This window comes from Salvia hispanica, chromosome 4 (assembly GCF_023119035.1).
Source record: "Salvia hispanica cultivar TCC Black 2014 chromosome 4, UniMelb_Shisp_WGS_1.0, whole genome shotgun sequence".
Lineage (NCBI taxonomy): Eukaryota > Viridiplantae > Streptophyta > Magnoliopsida > Lamiales > Lamiaceae > Salvia > Salvia hispanica.
The window spans coordinates 35,322,208-35,332,153 of NC_062968.1; the positions used below are offsets into that span (position 1 = coordinate 35,322,208).

The following is a 9,946-nucleotide window of genomic DNA, read 5'->3' on the forward strand; positions in this document are numbered from 1 at the left end:
AATATCTAAAATGCAAAACTTAACAATAAAAAATGCAATCTGCATATAACAAAAATGCAATCTGCCGAAATTCCATTATAGCTTCTACAAACACGTATTGCATTTTTCTGTGTACAATATTGCATTTTTCGTGCCATGTGGCAGCACGTGGTTGGATGTACGTTGTAACTTTAAAATTAGTTGTTATACTAGTACACCCCTATATATATATACATGTTTTTTATTTTAACTGAGTTAGTATTAAATTTGAATTTTATTTTTACATTTTATAAATTTTATTCAAATAAAAGTATCATATGTAATGTAATATTTGGCTTAGGGATATGTTGTTTCAACGAATTATTTGAAGGAGAAAATAGCCTTTTGAATTAAAGCATTATTAATCAAATTATTTAATTTTGAAATAATAAAATCAAAGGAGAAATCAATTTTTTTCGGTTTTTAAACTAAGCCTCTGGTTATTAACTAAACCGTTTGAACGGTAGAACCAAAACCGACCGGATAAGCAAGTCTTAGGTACACATATAATTTGTTGTTATGGTCGCTTAGAATTTATACATCATTACAAAAAAAAGGGCATACGCCAAATTAAATCTTAATTGTGACTAATATGTAGAGTTTGGTAATTAATCCTAATTGAGAGGGATATATTGTGCCAACTTTTGGTAAAAGAAGTAAAAACATAACACAAGGAAAACAGAAAGGGAGCATAAAATATCGTCATTAGTAGTAATATGGTTGTGTATTAGTTGAAGTGGGATTCAACCCCAATATTAATTGTGTGGAGCCTCATTAAAAGCCGTTTGGTCCGTTTCGACGTCTCCTTGAAGGAATTTCTCCAATTCAAAAGGTGCCAAAGAACGTGTTTTGATAATATTCTGGCTATACTGACGGATGATTGATGCCTCCGGTAGGCTAATGCCTTTGTGTAGCTTATAACTCCCATTTCTCATGCTCTCAACCCCCTCTTCCAACTCTACCGACTTCGACTTATTTTTGTACATCATGTATAATGTTAATTGGATCGACCCCAATATGAATCCAATCCCATTTGGTACCTACATTATTTTTCAATTCCCAATTAGTTAAATAAAAAAGTTGGGTGCGATTGAAATTGAGATTGAAGAAACTTACCCCAATATAGTAATCTTTAACCACTAGGGCATAGGCCGACCAAACTCCTCCGTTGAGAAATTGGAAAAAGGAAAGGAAGAATGGCATATACTTTACACTTTTCATCGCAATCACTCTCCTCTGTAATATAAACTCATTTCAATCACTAACCATATAATACTTAATTACTACTTAGTATATTGTAAATGAAAAGTACAGTGGTCTGAACATATTATCACATGATAAGTCCAACTAATTACAATTAAAGAACGATCGATGAAGATAGGTACGCGCGTACCATGGCGGAGAGAGGTGCAGCATACATCCCAATAGTTAGTCCAGTGCATAATAGTCCAACCAGTGTGATCCGAATTTCTCCCTTCAAAGCTAATAGGGTTATCATTACGACAACCCCAAGAAATCCAATATTCACTACCGCTACCAATTTCACCGATTTAATCTGTAATTCAACATGCATGTATTATTAAATAACTATATTTGATGACCCTCAATTAATTAGGAGAATATATATGTACAATTTGTAACCTTGATGTTTTGGGGGGCGTAGATGAGGAAGATGATGATGTAGATGACGTGCAGAGCAGCACCGGCCCCATTGACGGTGACCACAAGCAAACCGTCTGTCTTAAGGAGTCCGTAAAATGTCCATAAACATGTGCTCAATAATGTGGTTATGTAAGGGAGTCCATCGTAGTCCTCTGTTGATTTCTTTTTCACTACCTGCTTGAATGTTTTTCTAATACAACACCCTAATTAATCATTTGTATATACTCCATGTTTTAGTTTATATTAGGAAGAATTGAAAGAAGACTTACATTGGAGACGCAAACATAAGCATAGCGATCACATTTCCTGCATCCCAAAAAAACAACAACTCGTGAGTTATAAAATTTGATATCATCATGCAAAAATCATGGCATGTTGGTGAAAATGAATAAAAAGGAAAATTGATATACATGATAAACATAGAACCGATAATTACCAATTATCCCAAGAATTAAGCTTAAGCTAGCCATGGAGAACTATATTAATGAAAGGAACAAAACTTGGAGAATAAAAATTAATGTTTCTTCTTTCGTGTTAGTATTTTGATATATGTATGGGCAAAAATAAAGCATTACAGATTCATAGTGGTAGGATATGCAGATATGGGAGAATGTAACTAAGCTAAAAAAAAGTAAGCTTAGCAATAAATGAATGTGTAGCTCTTGTAGGGTTTGGAAGGTCTTAAATATTGTTCAACAAATTATTGCCACGTCTAACATTATTATTTTATTGTACATGTCACTAATTCCACTATCGAAAAAGTGTTACGTTTCGGCACCTCCTTTAATTTTCTACTATCTTTTTGCCTTACCTTAAGCATGTATCATTAATCACTCTCAATATTTCATGTTAGAAAGGTTTTTCTGTTTCGTGTGTATAATCATATACTATGATTATAATCTTGCTACTTATTTATTTCTAGTTTTAAGGGAAATTTTGTGGAATTGTTAATTTCATTCGACAACACAATAAAATAAAAGAATTTTATGTTGAACATGGATAACTCAAATCATGACTTGGGCTGAATTTAATTTCTCCACAATTTTTACAATAATCAATTGTTTTCATTACTCCATAAATAAGCGGTTAAGTGAGATGTGAGTCATGTGACCCCTAATAGTCCATTCTTATTCCAGTAATATCACACCTTCAACGCCCACTACTGATACATGTGAACGGCAAAATTCACTTTTAGGCAATCTGATTTTTTAAAATTGGTTTATATATTGACAATAGGTATTTTTTGTATACAATTGAGTAACAGCAAAACTATAATTTTTTACGATGATTTGCATGTAACACCAAAACAGATTATAATCTCATGTGAAAAATCAAATAATACCGAGTGAACGCGCACCGGAAATGCAACATTTGAAGTATCCTAGTACAACTAATCCCGAGCGAATGCCCCTACAAAAGAAAAAAAACATTTTGATCTATTATACCATGTTCAAGTACAAATAGTCTACCCTAAACTATAAATGCAACATTTCGCCAACACATTCAACAACCCAAACAGTACAACAATCATCTCATATAATTCATCAAATTTATAGTTTGGTCCGATTCGTGCTCTAAAACCAGTATAGTTATGCAGTTTCAACCGATTCAGCCGCGACTCGACACCAATTGTACCGAAATTTTGAATTCTTAAGGTTTTTTCAAAACAAAATTGTACTCTACCGGAATTGAACTCTTGACCTATAATTATATCTATAGCATGAATTTTCAGTGTTCTAGATAGCTAACCATGTGTAATACAAATGAAATTAAAGATAAATAGTTATGTATAGAACGAGAGTAATTCATTATCGTTATAGGTCATGATCTGTAATTGCTAGTAGTATATAATTCATCCTTATTCCATAGAAAATAGAAATTATGTTGTGCGGACAAAAGATAGACAAATGATCAACATCTTATTCTTATTTTGATATACGCTTCAAATACATCACCAATTTTCCTAAACATGAAAGAAAATATGGTTGTTTAATTAGTTTAGAAAGGGTAATTGAATTTGTCAACATATAACACCGTGGCTTTCGCCTTTTGTTTGAAGTTTTCCTAATCCACACATCATTTTTTAAATTACTTTACCCAAAAAATATAAGTACTCTCATTGTATCTAGTCACTACCATTTTAGTAAAATGGACTCGTTTAAATGTAAGTGGATTAGTATTTTTGAACAAATGTAGATATGGATCATATTATTTCTTCTTTTGTGTTCATCATTTATTGAAGATTGCATTTGTTTGCAAATCCTCCGCTTACATTCAGTTTCCTCCATGAAAATGCAAATCGAGACATGATTTGATACTGATAAAAAAAAAATGAAATCCAAAATACAGGAACTAATTTGATGCTTTGGTTTGGTGCCAAATTCGTGGTAGGCTCCCTAGTAGTGCGGATGAATCGATGCAAATAAAAAAAAAAAAAGATTAACAAGGATTATAAGTTCCGAGTTTCAAATTGAATCTGAAATTTGATTTTGGTGATGCTTTTATAGGCTGTTTCATCATGGATGCCAATATTAATTTGGATGTTTCCACTCCCACTAAGTTTTAAAATGTAGTAGTAGTATCGAAAAAGATCAAACAATTTCTTGTGATTACTCCATGTTGAAGCGAAGAGTAATAACAATAGTAGTAACAATTAAGAGGAATAGAGAATCGAAGAATCAAAGCAACACTCCTTGCATGTTGAAGCTGTGAAGTTGTTTAATACATTAATTTACCAACCAAGAAAAAAGAAAGGTCCAAAAAACAAAACAACATGGAATTGGAAAAGGTCTAGGCTATGGTAACTCAATCTGGTTCGGATAGTAGTAGAAGATTGGAGAATAGTAGGTAGCTAATTAAGCTACAAACTTGGTGAAAAATTCATGAAGACAAGCATTAACCTCTTGAGGTCTCTCCTGGTTGATGAAGTGGCCAGTATCCTCCACCACCACACACTCCTCCAGCAACGGCACATCATTCTTGAACCCGCCTCCGTGCACGTACTCCTTCACTCCCGGTGTAGTATACACCATGTCCAAATCTCCCACCATGAACTTCACCGGTACTCTCACCTTCGCTCCCGCCCATGCAGCCGTCAGCTCCCAGTTCCTGCAGCCCATAACATTTTTATTAGGATTTATTCTAAATAAAACTAATCGCGCTACTTAAGTGATTAAGCACGTACAAATCCAGTGCGCGGTAGTAATTGAGTCCGCCAGTGAAGCCCTTCTGATCGTATTTATTGGCATAGTATTTCAGGTCTTCTTCAGTAAACCAATGTGGCAGCTTGATGCTCTTCGGGTCCTCTCCGAAAGGCTTTTCTTTAGGTAGACGGGGCGGCCCGGGTGTGCGGTCCGTTAGGATCTTCTTTATCACTGCTTCCGCTCCGTATTCTGCCATTTCTGATTCGACTTTTCCGACTTCCTAAATGCGAAACATTCGACTTTGTTTGATCATTTTAAGATTTAACAATAATATTTCAATCTTAGATTATAACGAAGATGTACCTAACGTTTCAATCTCCTAAAATATTATGAATGAAATTTGCCTCCGGAGTTTCAGAAGAAAATATAAAAATTTACTCTATTAGTAGTATTTATGACTTATCAGTTCAGTTTGAAATTTGGCTAAGCAGATAAGCCATATCGAAGTTCAACTAAAAAATGCTCTTACGTTGGATTTGACACCATCCAAAAACTTATGTAAGACCAAGGTACACAATCATGGTAAATATATACAGCAAAGAAAAAGTGAAAATAATATTTAACGAAAGTAGGAGTACCTTATTATATATACTATGTCAACTTAGACGTACATGATTATTAACTAGGTCTTATAAGTAATTGCTAAATATTTAAGAGCAATAAACCATTATCAACTGCTCCACAATGAGTCATCCACATTTGAAGATTGAAACAAAAAAAAAAGAAGACGATACTTTATATGCTAGTACAACTACTTGAAGAAAATTTGCCCACACAAGTATTAATGTGAGGTAGGTAGTAAAAATTAAATAGCCAACACTAGGAAATAAGTATATGCATAATTAAAAGTGGTTAACATTTTAAATGGTTCCTGGATGGCCGAATAGATACAGGTGAATGTGAAAGTTATCAATCTGGAAATCATTAAATGTGTGTATTAGTATTATACGGGAAATTATTGAGAAGATGGTAGTTGTTGTGGATATTCATTTATTTAGCGATGTACTCCACAAAATAGAGCGACATAGACAGACAACACACAGAACCTAATTTGGCTTTGCCAGCTGTCGCTTTAATGTGGAAGACCTGCCTCCCTAATTCACCAATTACACCTTTTAACTTTTAATTTCCCAACATTAATGTCACCTATTCCAAACCATCCACTATTTCATTTTCTTTTCTTTTTTCATGAGAAATAAAAGAAAATAATGTGATTCCATCAGTTTCTATTGGTACGGCTATGATTGCAAATTACAATCATAATCATACGGAATTAAATGTTAAGAAAACGTACAAAAACATAAAAACCAAAGATCTTAAGAAATGAGTGAATGTTTGGTTCTTCAAATCTAGATTAATTATTTTAATATTGACAATTAAGACTGTCCTAGTAATTAAGAAATGCTAATTAACACCTGAAAAGAAATGGTACGTAAATTTTCATCTTAGTTAAAATATATTATTATAAAATAGGTAGTGGATTATTGAAGAAGAAAAAAAGAACCTGAAATCTGCACATGTAGTATTCATGACCAAAGAAAGCCCGCATGGCGGCGATGGGCTTGACGGTGGGATGGCGGGGGCGAAACGGAAGCGTTAGAGAGACGAATGCCCTGACCAAATCAGGGCGGAAAAGGCAGAGGTACCAAGCCACCATGGCGCCCCAGTCGTGAGCCACCAGGAAGACCGGGTCGCCGCCGCTGAGGGACTCAATGAGCGCCACAATGTCGCCGGCCACGTGGAGGCACGAGTAGCTGGGGGAATCTGGCGGCGCGTCGGAGTCGCCGAAGCCGCGGAGGTCGGGGGCGAGGGCGCGGTAGCCGAGGGCGGAGAGGGCGACAATCTGGTGGCGCCAGGTGTACCAGAGCTCGGGGAAGCCGTGGAGGAGGAGGACGGTGGGGCCATGGCCCTTCTCGGCCACGTGCATGTTTATGCCATTTACGCTCACCATTCTGTGCGATATTCCCTCCATCTCTCTCCAAAGAATGCACACCAGGACTCTGTGAAAAATCAAGATATGCCTTACCTTACTATTTATTTGTGCTGTCTTTCTTTTCTTCTTTTATTCTGCTCTACTTCGCATATGCATATGCCCTACTGCTACACTGCTGTATTTTAGGTCAAAATACTAACCTTTATATTTCATTCATGCCATAACAATACTATTCTTTTTTTACAAAACAGATACGACTACTATGTACTACTCCCCCCTTCCACACTAATACTAATACACTCATTTTGCCATTTTGGTATGTTCCATAATAATAGAGTCATTTCTCTTTTTAGTAAAAGTCAACACATTTTTCCACACCATTTTACTCTCTCTTACTTTATTCTTTCTACCTTTTTCATTTTCCACTTTACTCTTCCTTTACTTAACTTACTTAACACAATTTTTTTTAATCTCATGCTAAAAAGAAACGCCTCTATTACTATGGAACGGAGGGAGTACTAATTAACGAACTAAGAAATATGAGTATATGAAAGAGAGTTTAATACTCTTATACTTTATCCACTCAAAGAAAAATTTAGTTTTATTTTGTATTCATAGAAAATTTCTCACCTTTTTTTTAATCAATAAATGAATAGAAATTTAAAGGTTATGTCACTGGACTCTCACCTACTTATAAATTTTTCTCTTTTATCTCTCATATTTTATCAACTTTTCCACTTGTTGTCTTTTACTTTACGAGTTTTGTATTGCGCACTGAAACTCTTAACATTCACAAATAAGATTATTTTTGTTGACCATTGACGTATATAAGATATAATTATAGTTAAAAATAATTGAATGTTATCGCTGATCAATTTGTATAGTGTATATTAGGTTTGATTGTTTTTATTCTAATTTTTGAAAAAAATTTATTCTCTAAGTTCATGTAAATCTATTTAAAATTGTGTAAATTAGATTTAATTATGTAAAATAGATTTGATCCTGTATATCACGTCTCATTGTGTAATATGGAATTTTAAAGAATAAGAATATAAAAAATAAGGTGTGAATGAAGTGGGAAAAACGATTATTTATAGAAGACGTGCGTAAAAAAGATTACATATGAAGGGGACAAAAGGGCGCAGAGAAAAATTGGTTAAACTCCCTTATTTCTCCCTAACTCCTGCCACATCAGCGCCACATCAGCACCAAAATTTATCCCCAGTTTTTAGCCAACTTTTAGCCAACCTCTGCAATGGTTTCTCCCTTATTTCTCCCTTATTTCTCCCTAACTCAACATTTCATTTTTACATCATCACTAATTTAATTGTTTTATTTTTATATATAATAAAGCTAGCTTATTTAATTTATAAGATAAAACAAATAATAGTAATAAAGTTCGTTGTATTAAACACGGGTACACATTACAACGAAGAAAATTAAAAAAAAAAAAAGTACACGAATGGAAAAAAAAAATCAAAAAAAAAATTCAAAGAAAAAAAAATTCAAGGGCGGTGGGCGCGGTTTCTATTTGCCCACAATTCTTCGATGATATCGTGTTGTAGTGCTTGATGGGCCTCCTTCTGGTGTATGTCCATGAACGCCTGGAACCGTTCATGTTCGTTGTGCGGTACACCCTGGCGGGCGGACTCGGTTGAGACACCGTGACTCGATGATGCAACACTTGGGTCGTTGGTGACGTCGAGGACGCCTTCGTGTTCATCATCGATGATCATGTTATGCATGATGATGCACGCATACATGATATCGGCAATATCCCCCTGGTAGAAAAAGCGCGTCGGGCCCTTTACCAGTGCAAATCGCGATTGGAGCACCCCAAATGCCCTCTCCACATCCTTGCGCGCAGACTCTTGCGCTCGGGCAAAATACCTTCTTCTATCTCCGAGTGGGCATCTGATCGTCTTCAGAAACACGGGCCATTGCGGATAGATGCCGTCAGCCAGGTAGTACCCCATGTTATGCACATTGCCATTGGCCGTGAATTCGATGGAGGGGCCTAACCCGTTGATCCGCTCGTTGAAAAGGGGCGAGGAATTGAGAACATTTAGGTCGTTGTTCGACCCGGCTATACCAAAATAAGCATGCCAAATCCAAAGCCGTTGGTCGGCAACGGCTTCAAGAATGATGGTGGGATGCGTACCTTTGTAGCCGGTAGTGAACTGGCCTCGCCACGCGGTTGGGCAGTTCTTCCACTGCCAGTGCATACAGTCGATGCTGCCGAGCATCCCCGGAAAGCCGTGGGTCCTCCAGTGCCAATCCAGTAGGAACTGGCAGTCAGCTGCGTCCGGCGAGCGAAGGTAGTGCTCCCCAAATATCTCTCGCACGCCCTGACAGAAATTCTTCAGGCACTCGTTGCCAGTCGTCTCGCCGCATTGCAGATACTCATCGAACATGTCGGCGGACCCTCCGTATGCCAACTGCCGGATGGCAACAGTGCATTTCTGTAGGGGCGATAGTCCGGGCTTCCCTGCTGCGTCTCGCTGGAGCCGGAACTCGGGGTAACGCGCGGACAACGCATTAACAATGCGCAGGAAGAGGGAGCGGCGCATTCTGAACCGGCGACGAAATACATCTGCCGGATAACGTGGTTCCTCCGCGAAATAATCGGCGAACAGCCGATCGTGCGCACCAGTGTGGTTGCGAGGGATGTATCGGCGCCGCCGGCGGATTGGCCGTTGGGGGGGTGGCTGCTGCATTCGAGCGATCTCGCTTTGTATGTAGCGGGAGATATAGTTGTTGATTGGGTTGTTGGCGAAACCCGCTACATCCCATCCGGTGGGAGCGGGAGGTACCTCTTCTTCGGAAGAAGAATGTGATATTTCCTCGTCGGACTGAGCACGAGACGATGAATCAGAACTCATTTAATAAAGATGGAGAGAAAAAAGATTGAAAATTTGTGTGAATGAAGTTTGTGGGTGATGAATGGAGGAAGAGGATGAAATATTTATAGGGGTGGAAATTAGAATATGACCGTTGAGGAAAAAAAAAAAAAAAAAAATTGATCATCGCCGGAAAATCGCCGAACAGCTCCCCACAGTGGCCGGCGATGATCCGGCGATAGCCCGGCGTTAAAACGCCGCTTGGCGTAATTTCGGTAGGAATTTCGCCG

General features: G+C 37.2%; 3 protein-coding genes across 3 annotated transcripts; all 3 read right to left on the bottom strand.

Annotated features, from left to right (window-relative positions):
* Positions 1-710: 710 nt before the first annotated feature.
* On the bottom strand, positions 711-2,232 carry LOC125218329 (bidirectional sugar transporter SWEET16-like). Its single transcript, XM_048119980.1, has 6 exons — positions 2,117-2,232; positions 1,950-1,986; positions 1,660-1,870; positions 1,412-1,573; positions 1,135-1,254; positions 711-1,058 (listed from the first exon to the last, which is right to left on the bottom strand). Exons 1-6 carry the CDS (start codon positions 2,148-2,150, stop codon positions 774-776), a joined length of 849 nt encoding a protein of 282 aa, XP_047975937.1. The 5' UTR covers positions 2,151-2,232; the 3' UTR covers positions 711-773.
* A 2,118-nt stretch (positions 2,233-4,350) lies between these two features.
* On the bottom strand, positions 4,351-7,033 carry LOC125219828 (epoxide hydrolase A). Its single transcript, XM_048121901.1, has 3 exons — positions 6,388-7,033; positions 4,865-5,103; positions 4,351-4,788 (listed from the first exon to the last, which is right to left on the bottom strand). The coding sequence occupies exons 1-3, from the start codon at positions 6,853-6,855 to the stop codon at positions 4,536-4,538; spliced, it is 960 nt and encodes a 319-aa protein (XP_047977858.1). The 5' UTR covers positions 6,856-7,033; the 3' UTR covers positions 4,351-4,535.
* A 1,255-nt stretch (positions 7,034-8,288) lies between these two features.
* On the bottom strand, positions 8,289-9,787 carry LOC125219510 (putative nuclease HARBI1). The gene has a single exon (XM_048121502.1). It carries the CDS (start codon positions 9,696-9,698, stop codon positions 8,322-8,324), a length of 1,377 nt encoding a protein of 458 aa, XP_047977459.1. The 5' UTR covers positions 9,699-9,787; the 3' UTR covers positions 8,289-8,321.
* Positions 9,788-9,946: the final 159 nt, after the last annotated feature.

What these genes read in the sequence shown, in the direction of transcription:
- LOC125219828 (XM_048121901.1), bottom strand. Translation starts at nt 6,855, where the DNA reads ATGGAGGGAATATCGCACAGAATGGTGAGCGTAAATGGCATAAACATG. An exon ending in ACTACATGTGCAGATTTCAG is followed by an intron (nt 5,104 to 6,387) that starts GTTCTTTTTTTC and finishes TTTCGCATTTAG; the next exon opens with GAAGTCGGAAAAGTCGAATC. An exon ending in TACTACCGCGCACTGGATTT is followed by an intron (nt 4,789 to 4,864) that starts GTACGTGCTTAA and finishes TATGGGCTGCAG; the next exon opens with GAACTGGGAGCTGACGGCTG.
- LOC125218329 (XM_048119980.1), bottom strand. Translation starts at nt 2,150, where the DNA reads ATGGCTAGCTTAAGCTTAATTCTTGGGATAATTG. An exon ending in CTTATGTTTGCGTCTCCAAT is followed by an intron (nt 1,871 to 1,949) that starts GTAAGTCTTCTT and finishes GTGTTGTATTAG; the next exon opens with AAAAACATTCAAGCAGGTAG. An exon ending in TTAAAGATTACTATATTGGG is followed by an intron (nt 1,059 to 1,134) that starts GTAAGTTTCTTC and finishes AAAATAATGTAG; the next exon opens with GTACCAAATGGGATTGGATT.
- LOC125219510 (XM_048121502.1), bottom strand. Translation starts at nt 9,698, where the DNA reads ATGAGTTCTGATTCATCGTCTCGTGCTCAGTCCGACGAGGAAATATCA.